This window comes from Triplophysa rosa, linkage group LG8, assembly GCF_024868665.1.
Source record: "Triplophysa rosa linkage group LG8, Trosa_1v2, whole genome shotgun sequence".
Lineage (NCBI taxonomy): Eukaryota > Metazoa > Chordata > Actinopteri > Cypriniformes > Nemacheilidae > Triplophysa > Triplophysa rosa.
The window spans coordinates 8,445,902-8,469,372 of record NC_079897.1 but is presented as its reverse complement, the minus strand read 5'-3'; the positions used below and the strand labels follow the sequence as shown (position 1 = coordinate 8,469,372).

General features: G+C 42.6%; 2 protein-coding genes across 2 annotated transcripts in view; one reads left to right on the top strand and one right to left on the bottom strand.

The window, feature by feature from the left end:
• The window catches only part of bbs9 (Bardet-Biedl syndrome 9), a 187,495-nt gene that overhangs the window by 38,347 nt on the left and 125,677 nt on the right, over window positions 1-23,471 (top strand). Inside the window, exons 8-11 of the mRNA XM_057339762.1 lie at window positions 1,344-1,525; window positions 1,645-1,721; window positions 2,230-2,283; window positions 2,402-2,504. Of these exons, the coding sequence (XP_057195745.1) occupies window positions 1,344-1,525; window positions 1,645-1,721; window positions 2,230-2,283; window positions 2,402-2,504 (416 nt within the window). The remainder of the gene's footprint in view (window positions 1-1,343; window positions 1,526-1,644; window positions 1,722-2,229; window positions 2,284-2,401; window positions 2,505-23,471) is intronic.
• LOC130558652 (E3 SUMO-protein ligase ZBED1-like) lies at window positions 9,558-12,249 on the bottom strand. The gene is made up of 2 exons (XM_057341204.1): window positions 10,716-12,249; window positions 9,558-10,513 (listed from the first exon to the last, which is right to left on the bottom strand). The coding sequence occupies exons 1-2, from the start codon at window positions 11,750-11,752 to the stop codon at window positions 9,940-9,942; spliced, it is 1,611 nt and encodes a 536-aa protein (XP_057197187.1). The 5' UTR covers window positions 11,753-12,249; the 3' UTR covers window positions 9,558-9,939.

Sequence of the window (23,471 nt, the reverse complement as noted above, 5' to 3'; positions counted from 1 at the left end):
CAGTCTCACAATGCTGACGAACATCGTTTATTGTAATCCGGCAAACTTTTATGTAAGCAGCGAGTACAAATATTCATCTTCTCCTGTCATGTTCACAGCTCTAGGTAGAGATGAATGGCTTCCGGTGGGGCAGCGGATTTGTTTTCGCCCCCTTAGCGTAAACGCGGAAGTGGCCGTGCATCGAGTGCATTACATTCTATGACTTCAGCCGGGAAATATATATAGCCGTACATATGAAGAGTTTGGTTCCAAAACGCGATAAATGCCATTTGAAAAAAAAAAGAGTTGTATCAGGTCGGTATTGAAAAGTCACTTTTTTAATTTTACGCAAAATGCGATATCCGCCGTGTTATTCTGTCATGTTTTCTCCCTTTCATTCCAAACCGCAATATACGCCAGTCTCACTTCTCTGCAGAATGCAATATATCCGCTCAACCAATCACAGCACACCATTCCACGCATTTCCAGTTTCAATATGAAAAATAACTTTTATCTTGATTCAATGGATTTTTTGCATTTTGAAAGAAAAAAATGTCATGAATTTATTGCATTTTGGGGAAAAAATTATCAGTTTTTATTATTAATCTTTTAAAATCAAAATCTGGATTTGAATTTTGTATGTTACTAGAACCTAAAGATAGTATGTGAAACTATAAAACAGAAAATAGTGGTTTTCATCTTGCCACTTTCTTTGTAAAGAAAACACATTCAAATTAATCTAAATGGATTTATAGCGTTTTGGAACCAAACTCTTCATATATATATTTTTTTACTTTTGTCAAAATGTAAATATGCCCTTCTGGTCATACTAAAACAGTTATATTAATTTTAAAAGTAATAATTAAACTAGATAACAAAACCTTTCCACCATCTCAACGAAAAAGAAACACAATATATTTTTTATAATCAAATTTGATGATCATGTTAAAGTGGCCATTCCAGTTCCCCTTGGCAAGGCCATGAGAAGTGCTTGCATGGTTCCCACGTTGCCTTTCTACGGCGACCGCAACTGTCCCCATCTCCCCTGACACCAGCGTCATGGCGGCCGTCTCCATCTCCTCCGCTCCCGACTCCAGCATCACAGCCACAGGGCCATCTCCAGCTCGATTTTGGTAACACCATCCTGGAGGCTTCCCGTCCTGTACCGTCTAGACTGTCTGTGTCCTCCCTAAGCTTTTGGTTTGTCATAATGGTGTATGAAGTGTAGATTCATGTAAGAAAGAGTAACTCAAAGTAATTTAAAATAAGACAGAAACATAAAATACTTTTGAAGCCAGTTTATGACTATATATACTGTATATATATATATATATATATATATTGTGTCTTCTGGGTGTTTTCAGGAAACTAAAGGGCTTGGTGGTCACTCTGAACTCTGATGGACATCTCCAGTGCTCATACATGGGCACTGACCCCTCCTTCTTTACTGCACCCAAAGTGGATTCCAGAGACATCAACTATAATGAGGTCGACAAGGAGATGAAGGTGCTACAAAAGGTTATCCGTAAGGTCACCAACACCCAAGGCATGACGCACAAATTTAGCACAAATAAATGCATGTTGTATAATAAGACCATGACATAAGAATATTTGTGTGTTGACTGAATATTTATCTTTATTTTTGTGTGTGATCTCTTTCTCTAGATACTCTCCCAAGAGCAGAGAAAGGGGAAAACATTTCTCTCATAGCCAAAGTCTCTCCTAACCTGGATGAAGTCTCGGTATACACACATTTACTATAGTAATGAAATTCACTTCAATTCTCCGAAATTATCTTTTACTGGAACTTCTTAATGTTATCAGATTACAAAATGTGGGGATATATATTTGTGGGGACAGTTTCAAGAATTTCACCAAATAATGTTGGAAGAACATTCTGAAAGTTGTGTTCCATATAGGCACATAACCAATCTGTGGAGCCAGGATTCTTAGTAATCTGGTGGGGGATCAAATACTTATTTTACTCACTGAAATGAATATCATTTTATAACTTTTATATAAAAAAGAATTCAGTTTTTTTGGTTGATATTCTGTCTCTATCAGTTAAAATAAACCTAACATAAAATTATAGACTCTTCATTTCTTTGTAAGCAGGCAAACTTACAAAATCAGAATGGGATCAAATAATTATTTTCCCCACTGCATAGCTAAATTAAACACACACAACAAACTTGAAAAATGAAAACAATGTGTTTTAACAATTGTGTTGTAATAATATCGCTTTCTTAGTGTGCTGTCATACCTGAGATGAATGGCATGTCCGTCCCCTCTATTACAGTGAAGGTGAGCTCACCTCATTACATGTCATCTGTCAAGTTTATAATTTGGGATCTGATTTGAGTATGCGCTGCTGTATTAAGCTGATGTGATTTGTGCTGAATGTGTCATTGATTCTAAATAGGTGAAAGTGAGAAGTAGTGCAGTGGTGCAGAGTCCAAAGATGACTGTTTGTGTCCAGCCTCCTCTAGCAGTCACGCAGGATCAGTTTGTGTTTGATTCTATGGGTATGTTTCTTTTTTATGTGTAGTCTTTAGGGCATTTTGCATGGGTCACTTGAAAAATAATCCTTATTCAGGGTTCGTACGGTCATGAAAAACCTGGAAAAGTTATGAAATTTTAAAATCGAACTTTCCAGGTCTGAAAAAGTGTTGGAAAATGAATAAACCCAAAAAGTTTTGGAAAAGTCATGGAAATTGTCCAAAGAATACCTGTAAAAAATAAAATGTTTAATTGCTAATTTTAACTAATTGGTAAATCAGGCGATCTTGCGAACAGGCAAAGCAGAGGGAGTGCTCGCTGCGAGAGGGCCCTTGCTGCAGCCAGCAACGTAACGTAAATGTCTCTGATAAATTCAGAGAATCAGAATCAGAATCAGAAGAGCTTTATTGCCAAGTGTGCTTGCACACACAAGGAATTTTCTTTGGTGTTGGAAGCTTCTAGTACAGACATTCAACACAATGACAATACAATATAATACGATTTACAGTCTAAAACATTCTAAATTGTGCATATATAAAATAAAGACTATTTTACAGAAAATGGGGGATAATAACATATAAGAGACATTGTACAGGGTAGTATATAGTAGAATAAACATATTAACAGATTGTATGTACACTTGTGCAAATGGATAATTTAGTAAGTGGAGGTAGTGTTATATACATGTATACATAAGATGTAGATATAATAAGGCACTATAGTGCACACTATAGGAGTAGTGGAAGTGGAATATTGCTCTTAAGGAGCAGTTATCTGTTTAGGAGGGAGATTGCCTGGGGGAAGAAGCTGCTTCTGTGTCTGGAAGTCCTGGTGTTTGGTGCTCTAAAGCGCCGGCCAGAGGGCAGCAGATCAAAGAGTTTGTGTGCTGGGTGTGTGGAGTCAATGATGATTTTTCTTGCCCTGTTTTTCACTCTGGAATCGTACAGGTCCTGAAGTGTGGGCAGAGGAGCACCAATAATTTTCTCAGCACTACGAACTGTCCGTTGTAGTCTTCGTAGGTCTGATTTGGTGGCCGAGCCATACCAAACAGTAATTGAAGTGCACAGAACAGATTCGATGACCACTGAGTAGAACTGGGTCAGTAGCTCCTGTGGTAGGTTGAACTTCCTCAATTGACGGAGGAAGTATAACCTCTGCTGGGCCTTCTTTACAATGGAGTCTATGTGGGACTCCCACTTCAGGTCCTGAGAGATGGTGGAGCCCAGGAACCTGAATGACTCCACAGTATCCACAGTGCTGTCCAGGATGGTGAGGGGAGGAAGTGATGGAGGGTTCCTTCTGAAATCCACTATCATCTCCACTGTCTTGAATGCATTCAGCTCTAGGTTGTTTTGACTACACCAGGCAGCCATCTGAGCAACCTCCTTTCTGTAGGCAGATTCATCACCTTCTTGAATAAGGCCAATGACTGTGGTGTCATTTGCAATCTTCAGGAGTTTGACAGAAGGGTCTGTAGAGGTGCATTCGTTTGTGTAGAGTGAATATAGCAGTGGAGAAAGAACACATCCTTGAGGAGCTCCGGTGCTGATGGTACATGTGCTGGATTTAAATTTTCCCAACCTCACTGGTTGGCAAATTATGGATGTAAATTTAGAAAATTCGAGGAAAATGCCGATTTAATAATGCGTGGCTTCATTCAGATAAGTATAATGTAAGGTTTAAAAGAGATCATCATCCAGGACGTGCAAAATGTCGACTCTGCAATTTTTTTTTGACATTTCGAACATGGGAGAGGCAGCATTAAGTAGCCACGCTAAAGGCGCGAAGCACCAGTCTGCTGTTGCGCACAAAGAAACTTTGAACCCCATCACCGGGTTTTTAAATCCGAGGAACGCCGTGACACCCACAGCCAGCTGCGGTGCTTCACTTAAGTCCTCCATCAAACAAGGGACCATTTCGGATGCTGTGTCAAGAAACGAAGCCCTAACTGCAAAGGTATTGTGGGCACTAAAGGTGGCTAATTCTCACTATTACAAGTCGTGTGAAGATATAAGGCAAGTTTTTCCTAGTATGTTTCCCGACAGCAAGATAGCTGCCAGATTTGCATGCGGCGAACTTAAATGTTCGTATATTTGCACGTTTGGACTGGCTCCTTATTTTAAAAAACGAACTTTGTCAAACATATCGAAGCAAAGAGCGTATGTGATGTTATTCGACGAAAGCCTGAATCATTACTTACAGACAAAACAGTTAGACATGCACGTCAGGCTGTGGGACGGAAGTGAGGTGAAGACTAACTACATTGGCTCAGAGTTTATGGGTCATGAATTTTGCCTCGAAAGTAATGGAGAAGTCATGGAAAAGTCATGGAAATGTAAGGGTAAAAATGTGTACGAACCCTGCTTATTCTCTTAACCAGCATTCAACATTTGGAATAAAAAAACATGACATGACCAAACTTACGTCTTGGTTACGTATGAACCTCAGTTTCCTGATGGAGGGAACGAGACGTTGTGTCGAACCGACAGAATGGGGTTTGAACTTGAGAACCTATCATCTCTGATTGTACTTTTAAAAGGCCAATGAACTTTGCGAATGGCATGGCATGCCAGTCTCCGCCCCGTAGATACAGGTATAAAAGGAAGATTGCGTGCCCATTCATTCACCTTTTGGGCTGAGGAATCTGAGAAGCATTCTCGGTTGCTGCAGCGGACGGCGAAGCGTTGTGGCATGAAGGACACAACGTCTCGTTCCCTCCATCAGGGAACTGAGGTTACCTACGTAACCAAGACGTTCCCTTTCTGTCGGTCTCTCGACACTGTGTCGAACCGACAGAATGGGGTTCATTCTGTCACGGCCACAGTGCTGCGCCGCATCATGACTTCCAGAAGAGCGACACTGACTGGCCTGGGTGAGTCACAAGTGAGCGTAACCGCGAATCATAACCTTCCAGTGGTATAGTAAGGCATCAGTTGCGTGAGTCACGAGTTGAGGCTCTTACTAATGGCCGTACAGGTGGTAGCCAAGTCTGGTTGGGCCAATAGGGGGGCAACTAACAGAACTTGGTGCTCACAGGGGGAAAGGCGTACTTCCGCTTGTCCCGCGGCCAGCTGTGCGCAAAGGCATCCGTGCCGAGGGGGGCCTCGGTAAGGGAGTACCAAAGCGGACAATAGGAGGTGTCCAGGGAGGCAAACAGGTCCACCTGTGCCTATCCGAACTGCTCCCAAATGAGCTGGACGAAGCGGGGAGCCTGCCGAGAGAGTGCATGGACTGTCTGGTTGAGGTCGCTCGGGATATGAGTGGCCCGCAGGGATTCCACCAGCTGCTGACTCTAGAGGAGGAGGTGTCGGGCGAGTTGCGACATCTGCCGTGAGCGCGTACCACCCTGGCGGTTGATGTACTCCACAGAAGCCGTGCTGTCAGAGTGGAGCAGCACGTGCTTGCCCTGAATGAGAGGAAGGAACCTCTTCAGAGCAAGCCAAGCAGCCAGCAACTCCAGGCAATTGATATGCCACTGCAGGTGGGGACCCGTTCAACTGCATGCCTGTTGCACACAGCACCCCAGCCAAGCAGGGAGGCGTCTGTCATCACCAAGACGCCTTGAGACCTGCCCGATCGGGTCTCCAGCCCGGAGAAAGGACACGTCTGTCCAAGGGGCTAGGGTCTGAAGCCAATGCTGAAGCGGTCTCATATGCATCAACCCGAGCGGCACGACTGCCGTCGAGGAGGCCATAACCTTCGTGACCAGAAGGTTGCCGGTTCAATTCCCAGGGCCGGCGGGTAACGACTGAGGTGCCCTTGAGCAAGGCACCAACCCCTACTTGCTCCCCGGGTGCTGCAGTGATAGCTGCCCACTGCTCCAGGTGTACGTGTGTTCACCACTTGCTGTGCGTGTGTTCACTACTCTCTGGATGGGTTAAATGCAGAGGTCACATTTCGGGTATGGGTCACCATATCTGACTAATAGTAATAATCTGACTGTAATAATTACTGTAAATGCCCAGGTACCGTGCAGAGGAACTAGAGGGATGATCTGCTTCACTGTCCCATGGGGCGGTGGTTCGGTGACTGGTAGAGCGGTCACCTCGCGCAGGGTGGAACCCCGGGGAGGTTTGACGGCTCTGCGACTTACCTGCTTATTGTCGCCGGCCGACGCAATGTCCAGTGGAGGTTGCGGAAGGCAGCGCAGTATGGACTCGCCTGAGACACCGTTGTGTTGAGAGTACTACAGCGAGAAAAGAAAACCCAGAGAGAGAGAGAGGATACTCTTCTGTGAGAGAGTGGGCACCAGGCCCTGAAAAGGATGGCGATGGGTCGGGCCCAATGTTACTCTCTCAGGACTCATCCCGTCAGGGCTGCTTAGTTATCTTTTTAGTGGGCTGTTGCCGGGGCAAAAGCCTTCCTCCACGGGGATCTACGTCTCTGGTGGGCCATTGATTGGGAGGGCGCCGATGCCGGAGGGGCCGCCGCGGGGAGGCAGGGCTGCTGGGGGACAGGCGGTGCTCGGGGCCTCGACACTGATAGGTGGCCGGGTCGCGGCGGGCAATGACTCGCCTCCGCCTGCTTCTTCGCCACGGAAAAGTGTTTTGACACATCCTTCACGGTGTCACCAAACAGCCCAGCTTGCGAGATGGGCACTTCCAGAAGGCGGGCCTTCTGAGAGTCACTCATCTGCGCAAGGTTGAGCAACAGATGTCTTTCCCAGATGAGTGTCGAAGAGAGCTTACAAGCCTTGGAAGGGAGCCTTTGTTGACCTCTCCAAGTGGCAGCTGTCTGCGGTGCGCTGTGACTGCACGTTCCACCTGGGGGGCGTCAACATTTCCCTTAGTCACCCCCCAACGGCGCATTCCACGTCCTCGTGAGCTCCGCACGCACTTCTGGAAAAACTGGAACGGGGGGCGAGGCGTGGCTTTCACCACGCTCTGACCACAACAACCAGAATCCAGCCACAAGCATTTCGGGGAGGCGGCGTACCGCACTGCAACCCGATGCAAGCATGGCCGACATCTCAGCATCGACCTCGTCTTGGGCTCTACCGCATCCGATGCCAGGAGGCAGCTGTCCGATGCAATGACAGAAAGATTGTCCTCATCCTTCTGTCGAGTCTGCCCGCTAGGGCACGGTTCACCGCCGCCCATCGGGGACATCAGGTGAGCGTGCTAGGGCATGGATTGTCCGTGAAGCCAAAGCTGACGGAGCGACATATGTGCGAACCCCCAAATCACCCCCGCTGCTCGCTGAAGCGGTCTTCCTCGCCGAAGCGGCGAACTCGCTCGGGAAGCAGACGGGGTTGTGGCAGTGTTCAAAGAGAACGTAGCCAGCCCTGACCACAACACCTCCGTCGGACTCGGGGATGAGTCTGTCACACCCAAGAACACAGCTATGAGATATGCCTGCGACTGTGAGAAATTTGATCTTTTAGATGCTCTGTAGCTCGCTGCCAAAACACCCAGGTAAAGTCCGCTCGAACAAAGAGGGAGTTCCACTGCACGCGTCTTAAGTCCAGCAGTATAGTAGTTTTCTCGAAGAGAATAGTTGCCTGACATCCAGTCATGCAGGTTCCGAAGAACAAAAAGATGAATGAATGGACGCCACCATCTCTTTTTATACCCGTATGCACGGGACGGAGTCTGGCGCCTGGGGAACTGGAACGCGTAGCCGAGACAGATCGTCCTTACTAGCCACCGCGATATGCTGGGAGCTGTGACCAGGCCCCCAGACACCGCGACAGAGGAACTAGCAGGGAGATCTGCAACATCGGGGACAGAGCCCTGGGGAGGCGAGCGAGTCTGCTGACTTACCTGCCTTAAGTCTTTGCTGCACAATGCACCGTGGAGTGGAGAGTGCTGACGGAATTGGCATGACGCAACGTCGAGTTGAGGCTGCTGCATGCTGGAACACCCAGGGAGAAGGGAAGCTCTTTTAGTGACAGAGTGGGTGCCAGGCCCTGAAAAGGTATGGCTGGAGCCGCGCCCGTTGTCCTTGTTCTCCCTGGGCTGTCCTCGTGAGGGCCGCTTCTTGGTCGGTTGCTAATGAGGAGTTGATGCTCTCCTCCGTGATGACATCTGTCCACGGGGGGCCGCCTGAGAAGGAGGCACAGGGGCAGGAAGTGCGGAAGGGTCGCGGCGGGGCCCGTCTGCTTCTTCACTGCTGAAAACTGAAAAACCTTCGACGGTGTCACCAAACAGCCCACCTTGTGCGATGGGCGCATCTAGAAAGCGTACTCTCTCAGCACCTCGCATCTGCACAAGGTTGGGCCAAATGAACTTGGTGAATGGCATGGCATGCCAGTCTCCACCCCATACTTACAGGTATAAAAGGAAGATGGCGTGCCCATTCATTCACCTTTTGTTCTTCGGAACCTCTGAAACTAATCCTGAAGAATTATCTCTGAGTACTATTGGATTCTACGATGCAGAGCAGTGGATTCACCTTTTAAAAGTACAATCAGAGATGATAGGTTCTCAAATTCAAACCCCATTCTGTCGGTTCGACACAACGTCGAGAGACCGACAGAAAGGGAAATAGAATATTTTACACCTAATAGGTTTGGTCTCATTTGAAAACAGACACTTGGCAGTTTAATAAGGGTCAGAATTAAATATTATCATAATGAAAAATGCTATGATTAGCATCACATTTGAAATATTCGCTGAAAATGGCTATGTCATCATAATCAGTTATTGTCTTTGTTTTATCAGTCAAACACCTCTATCTGCATGTTATTTAACTGTATGCACTGACATCACATTCTCACTAAACATGCCCCCGAAAATGAACTGAGTGGCAAAACATTTGGGAAAATGGAGTGTGACTAGGGCTGGGGGTAAACGATTATTTATTAAACGATTAATCTGGCGATTATTTTATCGATTAGTCGACTAATTTAATGACTAGTTTGACGATTAATCTAACAATTATTTTTAATTTTCTGTTGCTCGATTAATAAAATGTATCGATGATACATAATGTATCTCAAATAAATACCAAAAAAAACTTAAACAAGTTTTGCACAGCAAAAAATATTCTGCTTTACACAAAATAAAATAAATAAAATTATTTTACTGTTATACAAAATGAAAGGCCAGCCTGTTTACTCTTTACTGTACCAACATAACTCTCTTGTTCAGAAAATTCAAAAGTTGTAGTGCAAAAAAAACTGTGCCGTGCACAGTATAGACATTCCTGAGAGTGTTTAACACAATATAAAATTCCTGTTTTCAGCTTTACAGTCCCAACATAAATCTCTCCTGTACAAAAGATAAAAAAATGTAGTGCAAAAACAAACACTGTGCAGTGCACAGTACAGACATTCCTGAGTGTGTTTAACACAATATAACAGTCCCAACATAAAACCTGATGCACAATCAAACTGACTCTCTTAACTGCTATTCTGTAAGCTTACATGCTAATGAAGTGTGTGCAAAATAGTACTGTCCACTTTCCTCCGCTTCTCTCCTCCCTCATCCATCACCACTCTTTACTCCTCTTCTACACTACCTACTCTGAATTATTGTGGAGGAATGTGAGCATGTCCACGTGCTCTTTGGTGAGGCTTGCTCTTTTTTTGCTCACGATGGTCCCTGCTGCTGAGAACAGACTTTCAGAAGGTGTGGATGTTGCATGGGCAGCCAGATAGGATTTCGCCACAACAGCCAGGGCAGGGAACTTTTTTTCATTTTCCTTCCACCATTGGAGTGGGTTTTTGTCCTTTGGAATGGGTTTCTCCCCAAAGTACTCAAGCAGCTCATTCCTGACAGCATCTTCGCTCTGGTCTTGGCCTGGGTCTTCATCTTCCAGCTCCTCATCATCATCTCTGCCAAGCAACATGTCCAGAATAGAGTTTGGTTTCTGTCTGGAGTGATCTGGCTGGCCACTGGGGGAGTCATCTTCTTCAGGCTCTTCCCTCATTTGCACTCGTCTGGCTTCAAGTGCAAGAGTCTGAAGTTTGATTTTCACCTTCAGGATGTCGTCGGTGGACAGGAACTTGAGTTTTCGGAATCTCGGATCAAGGGCCGCGGCGAAGATGCACACATTGTTCCCGTCTTCATCATATGTAGTCTCAATCTTCCATCTGAAAAATAATGGATTTGATTTGCACACTTAAGATTAAAAAAATTCAAGGTGCTTAGAGAGAAAGATAACAGTAGAATCAATAGCTCTACGTGATTGAATGCCAATGGGAAAACATTGAAAGATGCAAACTGGGAAAGCTTAATTAAAATACTCAGTTAGTTCACTATAAGAGATTTAAAGAGCTGAATAATTAAACTAACCTTGAAGCAATCTCTGCTGCGGCTGCTGTTTTGAAGGTGGCGATGGGAGCAGACTCAAAGGCTGTCTGCGTGGACTTCTGTAGGCCTTTCACCAGCGGAGGCAGGACAGAGACTGTGACATATGCCTCTCCACTCAGGAAGACGGTGGCTTGCGCGAAGGGCTCAAGTGCTTGCTGTAGCTCCTCCAGGAGGCTCCACTGGTCAGCTTTCATATCCAGGTAGTGCTTTGCTGCCCTGGTGACCTCTGGGTCTGAGAGGGTTGCGGTTACAGGCCACCGCTGCTCAAGGAGGCGTGTGATCATATCGTAAGAACTATTCCATCTAACAGCTACATCCTGGGTCAACTTGTGTTGAGCTGTGCCCATTTGCTCTTGTTTGAGTTTCAACTTCAGGGTGGCGACATCGCTGCTATGGAAGTACCCGACGAGGCTCCTTGCTGCCCCAAGTGCCTTGTTGATCCGGGGATCTTTCAGAGCATGGTTGACGATCAACTGGGTGGTATGGCCAGCACATCGAAGTGAGGCAACGCCATGCCTCTCCTCAAGGATTCTAAGGGCTTTCACCACATTAGCTGCATTATTGTGGACAATCGCCTGGACATCATCACTGAGAGAGAAGTCAAACTTCTCTGCAACCTCTTCAATCCAGCGAGCGATGTTTTCTGCAGTTTGTCGGTCCTCAAGGGGCTTTGTGCACAAAACTAATGTGACCATCTCCCAGTTGTCTTTGATGTAGTGGCAGGTGATTCCTAGGTATGCCTCTGTGGCAATACTTGTCCAGGCATCGGTGGTGAGTGTGATTTTTGAGGACCTCTTCTTTAGGTCTTTCTTCAGATCTTCAAGAGTATGTTGATATGCCATCTCCAACTGCTTTGTGAACCACCACCTGGAGGGACATTTGAAGCCTGGGCAGGCATATTCGATCATGTCTATGAAGGCTTCACCCTCAACAAGAGACAAAGGCCTCATGTCTTTGACGATCACCTGTAAGATAAAGAAAATTATTATTAATAACAACATTAACATAGCACCTTTCATAGAGCCATATGTTGCTTACAGTGTAAAAAGATCAATTATTAGACAATCCAAACAAGGACACAAAGAAAAGGGCCAAGTTAACTGAAGAAACACTCATAACCTAGCTAATAAATATAGGACACAAAAAATGGGCACAGCCATTCCATCCTAAAAGATGCTCAAAGAAAGCAACAGTGAGCTAATAATTACTTACTCTCAAGATCCTTTTGCTCAGTTCGGCTGCCTTCTGTGGCGTGCATTGCGTGCGTCTCTTTCCCAAGATAGGACGCCAAGGTTCTTTGCTTTGTCCTAGAAAACACAAAAGCAATGCATATTAGAACAACAGCTATGACAGTGGGGTATTTTAAATCTACTCTTAACCTCATTGCAGTGCTATGCTATGATTAGTTCATTTGAATGCTAACGTGGCTATCTAGCAGCTGTGCACTTTGGTGGTGCTAGGCTAACCAAGTAACCAACTCATCTTGGCTCTCTGTGCAGTTTGTTCGTGCTAGGTTAGTGGCTAACGTTCACGTTAGCTAACGTCATCTGCTATAGATAGCTGTGTTCTGCAGCCGTAAGCTAGCTTCCATTCAAGCCAACATTAGATGATAACTAACGTTAGCTAAACACTGCTGTCTAGGCACCAATAGCTACCTAGCGCTGGCAAACTGCACGGAGAGCTAAGATGGTTGGCTAGCACCACCGAAGTGCGCAGAGCTCAAGCTACACAACACACTACACAAACATGAAATTAATTTAGTAAACGTTAGTACTTACTTGTTATTGTCTCCTTCACGAGTGACAATGGGGTGCCTCCGTTTCAGATGCTCCAACATTGCCGTTGTGCTGGTGTGGTATGCCAACTCCATTTGGCAAAGAGTGCAAATAACGACACCTTTACGTTTGGGACTAAATTTGAAGTATTCCCATACCTTCGAAGATTTAGGGCGAGCTATTTTTTTAGGATTTTTTCTTTTATTGGGGCTTTGTTCGGATTTATGTGAGGAGGTTGCTGTTTCGTCCTCCATTCTGCAATGTTTTGGTCTCCCACGTGTGTGTGGCGAAGCGTCGACGCAAAAATATGACGTCGACGTAATTTTGACGTCAACGCATCGACTTCATCGACGCGTCGCTACAGGCCTAAGTGTGACAAATATGCAATAAAATAAAACTTCAGGAAGGGGGCAAATACTTTTTCACAGAACTGTATATGCTGTTTTTACTGTGTAAACATGTGTATAGATTCTTACAACAGTATACAGTTGTCAGTCCTGTATACAAGTCATTTGGGTACGTTTGCATTCACATGCAGTTCGGTTATTTTCGGGAGACATGACTGCGTTTTATAACCAAACATGCATCTGTACATTTTTGGGGCTTACTTCGCTACTTTCGACGAAGCCGTGCCATGTTGTGTACTGCTTTCTCAGCATTGAGCCCTGCATTTTTGTGATGTTATGTTTAGTTCAATTTTAAGTTTTAAAAAACACACATTAAAACACATAGATCGGAACATAGTGTTTATATATATAGTATCTCACAGAAATGAGTACACCCCTCACATTTTTGTAAATATTTTGTTATATCTTTTCATGTGACAACATTGAAGAATTGACAATTTGCTACAATATAAAGTAGTGAGTGTACAGCTTGTATAACAGTGTAAATTTGCTGTCCCCTCAAAATAACTCAACACACAGCCATTAATGTCAAAACCGCTGGCAACAAAAGTGAGTACACCCCTAAGTGAAAATGTCCAAATTGGGCCCAATTAGCCATTTTCCCTCCCCGGTGTCATGTGATTTGTTAGTGTTACAAGGTCTCAGGTGTGAATGGAGAGCAGGTGTGTTAAATGTGGTGTTATTGCTTTCACTCTCTCATACTGGTCACTGGAAGTTCAACATGGCACCTCATGGAAAAGAACTCTCTGAGGATCTGAAAAAAAAGAATTGTTGCTCTACATAAAGATGGCCTAGGCTATAAGAAGATTGCCAAGACCCTGAAACTGAGCTGCAGCACGGTGGCCAAGACCATACAGCGGTTTAACAGGACAGGTTCCACTCAGAACAGGCCTTGCCATTGCCAACCAAAGAAGTTGATTGCACATGCTCAGCATCATATCCAGAGGTTGTCTTTGGGAAATAGACATATGAGTGCTGCCAGCAATTGCTGTAGAGGTTGAAGGGGTGGGGTGTCAGTCTGTCAGTGCTCAGACCATACGCCGCAAACGGCATCAAATTGGTCTGCATGGCTGTCGTCCCAGAAGGAAGCCTCTTCTAAAGATGATGAACAAGAAAGCCTGCAAACAGTTTGCTGAAGACAAGCAGACTAACATGGATTACTGGAACTATGTCCTGTGGTCTGATGAGACCTAGATAAACGTATTTGGTTCAGATGGTGTCAAGCGTGTGTGGCGGCAACCAGGTGAGGAGTACAAAGACACGTGTGTCTTGCCTACTGTCAAGCATGGTGGTGGGAGTGTCATGATCTGGGGCTGTATGAGTGCTGCCGGCACTGGGGAGCTACAGTTCATTGAGGGAACCATGAATGCCAACATGTACTGTGACATACTGAAGCAAAGCATGATCCCCTCCCTTCGGAGACTGGGCCGCAGGGCAGTATTCCAACATGATAAAGACCTGCTGAAGAAGCTGAGGGTAAAGGTGAAGATCTAAACCCTATTTGAGCATCTGTGGGGCATCCTCAAACGAAAGGTGGAGGAGCGCAAGGTCTCTAACATCCACCAGCTCTGTGATGTCGTCATGGAGGAGTGGAAGAGGACTCCAGTGGCAACCTGTGAAGCTCTGGTGAACTCCATGCCCAAGAGGGTTAAGGGAGTGCTGGAAAATAATGGTGGCCACTTTGGGCCCAATTTGGACATTTTCACTTAGGGGTGTACTCACTTTTGTTGCCAGCGGTTTAGACATTAATGGCTGTGTGTTGAGTTATTTTGAGGGGACAGCAAATGTACACTGTTATACAAGCTATACAAATTGTAGCAAAGTGTCATTTCTTCAGTGTTGTCACATGAAAAGATATAATAAAATATTTACTAAAATGTGAGGGTGTACTCACTTCTGTGAGAAACTGTATATATATTTTTTATTTTCCTTATATGTCAGTATGTTGTCGATATTAAGCAATGCTCCTCCATATAAAAATGTGTGCTTAACATCATATTTAAATTGTCAACGTTATTTTAAAACATTTAGGGGTGGTTTCCCGGACAGGGTTTAAGCCTAGTCCCAGACTAAAATAAATGTTAGATCTGTTTCAACTAAAAACAGCTTGCAATGATATTTCTTAAAATGTATCAGTGGCATTGTCACTTGTCATATGTCCCAAGATGCAGTACAGTTATGTTTTTTGGAAGGCATCATTTTTTTCAAATTACTGCCTAGTCCTGTCATAAAATAATCCCTCTCCAGGAAACCGCCCCATAATGTATAATAAAATAAACAATATACGTTGTATATTGTATATATGTATATGATGAAACAATGCACGTATTTAAAATTAGGGCTGTCAAACCATTAATCGCATTCAGAATAAAAGTGTGTGTTTATATAATATGTCTGTGTACTGTGCATATTGATATATAATATATACTGTATATATAATTTAAATTACTGGTAAATATAAATGAATACATCTAAATATTTCCTATATATATATATAATATTTAAGGAGCGGAAAGAAATCTTAAACTAAGAAAAAGGGCGAGGTTGACCTCGTTGCTATGGATGATGTCAGCAAGCTTACTGACTATGACCACAGTGATTGGCTGATAGAGGATGGGTCTCTGTTAGTCATTTAATAATATAAATTTTATAGAATGAGGTCTCATGCTGACATATTTAAATTAAAATCTTAAAATGAAAATGTAGTCATATTAAAATAAAATATGTTTAATATATAATTATTGCCGTATTCAAATTAAGATTATGAAATATACACTAAATTACTAATTCAACAAGTGAAGAGTTAATTTACAAAAACAGATAACTAGATTTTTTTTTATTGTGAATTCCAATTAATATCAATCAAACTGTTTGTTTTTTATTGTTTTTATTAAGTAACAATAACTTGATGCAGCTAACAAACACAATAAAACACAATAAACCCATGATAACGCAATAAACAACATGATTTTTAATTATTTAAAAAAAGGAGTTATCTTTTGCAAATAAACAACATGTTCATTTAAAGTATATGTTCAGATAATTGTAAGCATTTTGCCTGTTTCATAAACAGTTAGCAGATATTAGTAGTCTTCGTGGTTAAGATCATTGTCGTGAAATCTTTCTAAAATGTTTACGTTTCAAGGTAGACTGCCGGTGTTACAGCCATTTTAGGCTGTAAAAAGCCTCAAATGTTTTAGGCATTTTAACCATGGCCATCCCAGTTCTGCATAGCAGAATAGTCTAAGTAATACAGGAATAGTCATATATTCTCCAACCTCACCAGACATAATAAGAGAAGACTCAGAATCATGCAAATGGAGGTGGCAAAAATAATTAAAAGAGGGTGTGGGAGGGTAATAATTATGGCTCTAACTCAACTCAACTTTATTTATATAGGGCTTTTTACAATTTTCATTGTTACAAAGCAGCTATACATGAGACATATTGACTATAAGCAAAACAACTAAAGTTATACCTGTAAAAACAATTAAAAGGTGAAAACACAGAAGACAAGACATACCCACATACAAAACACTCCACACACACAATATGCACACGTACTAACACCCATAGACACACACACGGACATAGATACACACACGGACACGCAGACACATGAACGCAGACACACACAAGGACGTGCAGACACACGGACGCGCACACACACACACACACAGACAAGCACGCACACACAGACACGCACGCACAGTGAAAGCACACATTTAAGATAAATGAGAGAGAAACACAGGTCAAATATTAAACAGACTATAAATTCCTATATGCAATATTAATTAAGTAAAACTTTAAAATTCTAATTCTAAAGCAGCCCCCCCACCCAGGCAAAATACAGCTGTACGATTATTTCCGAAAGCATACGGGGGGAGGGGTCGGCTGAACTACAGATCGTGCGCATCCATTGCCAACAAAACACAGACATCAGTTGCACTCACTGCATGCGGTTCATGTCCGGCATCTTTTAGCGCTGGGACGGCTCCATATATCAGTTTCAAACGATCTCCAAATCCAGCGTTATATCCACCGTTTATAGAACATTCATCAACCAAATGCAGTGAACAAACACACACCTGAACTTCGTGAACGTATGCTCTCTCTCCTGCACAGAAGTGATAGTGACGTCTGCGCACTATGCCGTGAGGCATGCGGGACCGGTGCGCGTACAACTGATACTCATTATCACTCACGCCACTGGCCCCGCCTTCCTGCCCCACGGCTCTCGTCCCGCCTTCCTCGCTACATATCCCCATTGCCCTTCACAGGCCGGGGGTACCACCACGCCTGTGCCTACTCCCCCCGGGGGGGCCCCCCCTTGAGAGCCCCAGCACCTAGGGGTACGCACCAACGAGACGAGAGAACGGAGCCAGGAGCACCCCGAGCGACAGGGACGAGAGAGAGGAAAAAAAATATATAGTCCGGTTCCCTGACACGCTGTCGTTCAGTCCTCAGCCCAGCCGAGAGGCTCTTCCTCGCGGTGCTATGCGGTGGTGTGGGACGCTCCGGGGCGACCCGATCCTCCTCCGCCTCCTGGCGGCCGGCGATGGCTTCCCCCCGAGGGCAGCCGGCAGCGAGTTGTCTGTTCCCTGCTCTTCCCCTTTTTCCCGGTGGACAGCAGCAGGCTCCGGCCCACGGCAAACGGCCCGAACTCCTCCGCTCCCTCCTGAAGTACGCGGGGCTGATTTAAACACATATGAGCCGCTCTCGTGATACCATAAGCGAATTGGTCTGCGCACAGCACGCGTGAGGTTAAACACATCTTATCAACCTCAAACCGAACATTACGATGGATTCTATTGTGCTGAGAAAGATTGCTTTGTTTATGTTTTCTTAAAAGCAGTCACAGTGTAATGACGATAGCGTGCTCGGGTGCGGATGGTAATGTACAGTATAAGAGCAGGTCAGCGGCGGAGTGGGGACAATCGCGCTCCGGCATGTTTCAGGGCACGCTAGAGATACAGGCTCTCCAATGCTTTAGTTTGTTCGTCTGTTAACTTATCAGAGATGCAGAACACCACACAACAACTTTCGGTATTGCACCAGGCACAGTCATCGTGATCATTACAAAGCGCTAAGGCCAAGCGCCTGACAAGGTCTAAACACGTTCGTTCGAATAAACGGATATGACGTTTTTTGTGGGCGTTCCCAGTAATGCAGACGCTCGTCCACACCCACTAATTAACAAGTAATTTGCATGACTGTGAACAAGAAAAAGAAAATGAAAACGAAAATGAAATAAAAGAGAAGAGAAAATAAAATAAAATGAAAATCAAAGTTTACATTTTAATTTGAATTGTGTCAGTATTATTGCGTGAACATTAATAAAACCTTTGTAAAAAATGTTTTTACAATTTATTTTTCACATTTGCCTTTTCATTTTCAAATTGGCAGTCTTGCCTCGAGATTTTAGTGAAAATGAAATGTCAAATCACCAATTGTATTTTCTTTTTCAATTTGACAGGGACAACGCATTGTCAGTGTAAAAATGAAAATGAAAATAAAATAATTTCATTTTATTTTTCATTTTGGCACATATTGTGCACGCAGTTGTGTATAATGAAATTGCTAATCTGGTTTTATTACATTTTCATCGTTTAATTATATTTATTTAAATTTGGCAGGATTTGCCTCCCATACATACCATCTATTATTTATTTTAAAAAATGTGAAGCATTTATAGCAAAAAAAATAATAAGACAGGATACTTTGAATGAACTACCTCCATCTTGAAAACACAGTTAACAATTTTGAAAATACCATTCTGACTATAGTATGCTCTTTTCCAAATTAACATTATTCCAATCATTTCCATAAATGTATTGTTTTTCTATTTTTATAAATATAATTTTTTTTACTAACAATTGCAAATAAGACACTGAACGTGTATTACGTGACAAATGGAGGAAATATTAATTTCATGTTGACTTTCAGTTTAAAATGTAAGCCAGGGGACTTACCATTGGCCTTGACTGGGCTCCAGCCCAGGGGCCCCGCCCTTCAGGGGGCCCGCCTGCTGTCGTTAATTTGATTTGTTTAGTTATATGCCAGTCATTTTATTTTTCATTTAAACTTTGTGCATTGGCCTACCAATGTTCAATAGCACTGCCTTATGTAAGGAACGATGTCGTTAATTGGCTAATCGTTCCGTCAGTCATGTTGGCGTTTCCTGATTGGTCATATGTGGATTCTATCCGTTACGTTTACCGCAGTTGAAACCTGTCTGCTCATTAAGACGCTTGTTCTAATGGCTGACAAGCGCAATCGCAGTGCCGCGCTTAAAGAAAACCAAAAACTGAGAGACAAGAACGCGAAAGAACAGCATTTAGGAAATAATGATTCTTTACACCCATGGCACCACACCTTGATCTTTAGGCAGAGAATCCAGAGCATACCTGTCACCATCTCCCGCCAGGCCGCCACCCTCCGGTTTTATTTCAGTTATTTCTCCTTTGAAACTCGCGGACCGACGTGGCTGGCGCCCGCCTTTGGTAGGCGAAGTTGAACGGTAGCCGAAGTAGAGTAGAGAGGATTCACATCCCCGCGAAAAACTTTCTCTTATTACACCGCTATATGATTCCACTCCGCGTTTTCCATTTGACGCTCGCGCCTCACAGTCTGTGTCCGCTCACTGAAGACGACAGATTGTTTCATCGACAGGTAGATGCAGTAGAGTCTACTAGCTGTTGTTGTTGTTACACTTTCTTTGCTTTTACAAAAAACGTGTTATGAAAAGTGTTGTGTTCTGCAGACATCTCTGAATAAAAACAGGTAATATAGAGTTTATTTCTAATATTTCCCGTTCTGTGGCCATAAGCGGTTCTTGTAAATAATACGCAAACACTGTTAAATCCATCCATGTAAATAAAAAATGAAAACATTCTGCTAACTAATAAACAAAGTTAAAACAACCGAACTACGGGACGCGTGAAGGGACAAACTGCGTTTAGATAGTTATTTCATTTCTGACGTTGAGATCTCTGGCAAAATGTAAATGCTAAATTAAGATGATACCTTGCAGATATACCATTCATGGATTCATGGCCTGTGAGCTGCATTAAACTGTCTCTTAGATTTACATTTAAGAATTTGACATTAAAATGATGTTATGTTAGTCATAAAGTAATTAAAACGATTTATAACAGAGGGGTGCCCTATTTGCCCTGCACAACCTCAGTTAACTAGACTTTACAAAACTATGGACCCATCTCATTATTATGAAACTATTTAAGCCATAATAAGACGTTTCATCTCATTATATGAATTAGGGTGAAACGATTCCTCGAGTAACTCGAGTTATTCGAATACAAAAAATCATCGAGGCAATTTTTGTTGCCTCGAAGCCTCGTTTAATCCATTTAACTACAGTACACACGGAGCACTGCGTTTCCCCACGGACCGTTATTACTGACGCACAGCCCGCTAAACTCTATTCATGTTACAGGGCTCTCAAGTCCCACGCATTCACCGTGAGACACACGCATTTTAGTCTGTTCACACGCTCACACGTGTTTCTCATGCTGATAAATAACTGATAGTTTATAGGGCTGTGACGGTTGCCGTAACAACCGCACCACCGCGATGGTAAAGTGCCATGACGGTGGTGAACTGCCACCGGCGGTAGTGCACGTCACTCTGACAAATATAGGTGTAATAAATATGAGAGTTGCGATAACGATTGCTAGTTGTAGCCTTTCAGTTGTGGATGGTTTTATTTAAAAGATTTTAAATTAACAGAAATTATTGACATACGTTTCCGTTGGTGCGTTCGAGCGCGGGCCTGCACGGCAAAACCCAGGTTATTCTGCGGGTTTTGCAATGGATCTTATTGTGAAATGAACAGATACGTAAAATCAAAACTGGCTATGACCCGCTTGCTTAGTGTCGGAGCGCGCGCAGGTTTTGCCGCGGTTGCGGAGAGACATCTCTTCATTTGCGCTCCTGTGCACATCTTCTGAACGCGCATTTAGTGCAGCTGTACACATTTTAATCTGGACAATGTCAACAAGTAAGTTTCACATCAACGAGTCGGAAAAAGTAAAGTTTTTATGGCAATCTGAATAGGAAAGCCAATGTAGGTTTAAACAGTTTGTTTCAAATGGAATTGTTAAGGACTGTAAGGGTTAATACGCCACTGACTGAAGTTACTGCAACAAGAGCTTTTTTATTTAGTATTTAGCTTTCTTATATCATTTAAGTTTTCATTATTTACTGATGTTTATTTAAATGTTTTATATGCTGTAGTGTGCCGTTTCACTGATGGATTTGCGCGTTAAACATTGACGGATGTTTCATCCTCATTTATTTCAGATATCATATTTCAATTATTTAACAATTTCAAGTATTTAAATAAGGTCTATATTTCTCTTCCACTCGTCATGTGGTTGCTACACGCAAATATAATAATATAAATATTATTTATATAAATAATATATATTTCTCAACCACCGCACCACCGCGGTCGATTTGTCTATTACCACCGCGGTGGTAAAAAACTGCCACCGTCACAGCCCTATAAATAGCTTATTGAAATGGTGAACTGATATTTTAGTCTATTTTACGAGTGAAACTTGTTTTCCGGCTGCATTGAGTCCATCAAACTAGATGCGGACTAGTGGACACCGAATCCTGTTAAAACACATTTCATCTGTCTGGTCTGCGTGTCTGAGTGAATGAACTGCACAGTTTAACGTGCTACACGCGTGATGCTCATGAATTTGTCTGCGTCTGCGCTGAATGAGGACATGAACTTCACCTCCAGAGTTGCGCTGAGAGTTTATTTCACAAACATGTTATTGTTTGAGTGAAGAAACAGACATACTAAAAAATAAGCGTCTTCTGACAACCTGCCAAAATAAAAGTCATAGGCTATTGTTTGAAATTATTATTTCCATTTTTATTCATGTTTCTTATTTATATATTTGTATTATATTGCATTTTGAATTTAATATGGCAATGGAATGTACTAAATGGGTTTAGTTTTCACAGATATTAATGTATGCTATTTCAGCAATAAAAACTAATTGTTCTAAAAAGGAAACAAATAGTTGTTTTACTCATTTTAAGAGACCTGTCTTATTTTCTCTTGTATATTTAGTATTGCTTTTTAATAAAGAAAAGTACTTATTATCCGAATACCCGATTAATCGATGGAAAATCTGTAGAATACTCGATTAGTAAAAGAATCGATAGCTGCAGCCCTAATATGAATACAATTTTAATGTGCATTTCAAACTCATAGATCTGTCATATACTTTACTGATGGAATTGCAATAGAATACTAATATATTTTTAACACTTTACACCGTTGCATTAATTAACATTAGTTAAGCATTAGATTACATGTCTGCATTTGTTAATCTTTATTTTCAGTATTTACTAATATTTTTAAAAACATGCACCTGAACTAACATGAACAATTGTATTTGGCATTAACTAACAATAAACAAGATTAATAAATGCTGACAACTGTATTGCTCATTGTTGGTTTCATGTTAATGCAGGTGTTCTCAAATTTTAGATCCAAGACGTATAATCTCTCATAAATACAGGGAGAACACACACATTTGTTCCTTTTTAGTAGTTTTCTTATAATGGATCAATAAATTTAATTTTAAAATACATAATGGTAGGGCTGTATGATTATGTCAAAAACTATACAATATCAAGGGGACTAATAATGTTGATTATTAATGTTGATTGGATTTTACATTTAAGTATGTTTGAAACTTCCTACACGCTATAAACGCACCACTTGTGGCTCCCACTGTCAAAACAAGCATTATAAACGTGTAAACCAATGAACACGTGTTATTGTTAGTCATTGGAGAGAAAAAACATTTACTAATGCTAACAAACACATGATTTTAAATAGTACGGGGGCCCCCGAAAACAACTCAAGCCCAGGGGCCCCCACCCTCCTAAGTCCGGCCCTGACACTACTGTATATCACATTACATGTAAAAAAGACCAGAAGCTATAGCAACAAAAAAACAAGGCAATTTACCTTTTAATGGAAGAGATAGGCCTGATTCACTTTGCACAACACATCAGTTATGTATTTAATTTAAGGCAAGATCCTTCATTATTTCCTGATGTGTGTTTACAAAGCCAACATAATGATCCACTATTTAAACTTATTGGTGGTGTTTGTGAAGCAAAGCATGACTATTGTTATTGCCATACACCTTATTGGGGCCCTAGCAACGAGGTTCAGGCTGAAGGCCTGCACCTTAGGTGCAAAGCTCTTTTGTTTGTCCTTAGGGTTATTGTTTTAATTTTTTTCAAGGTTTTGGGGCAATTAACATGCTTAAAAACATGTCAAACTTAGCACACACGTCAGTTGGCCATTTGGGCACTAGCATCTCCTAGAACGAGCCATATAAACTTGGTACACAGATCACACATACAAGTACGCACATGTACGAAACTTGGTATGTAGTGCTCATCAACCCAAACAACTTCTGCACCAACGTCCACTAGCTCCCCCGAACAGGAACTCAATATTTTGTATGTTGTGAAAAGTGCATACAATGAACTTTTAA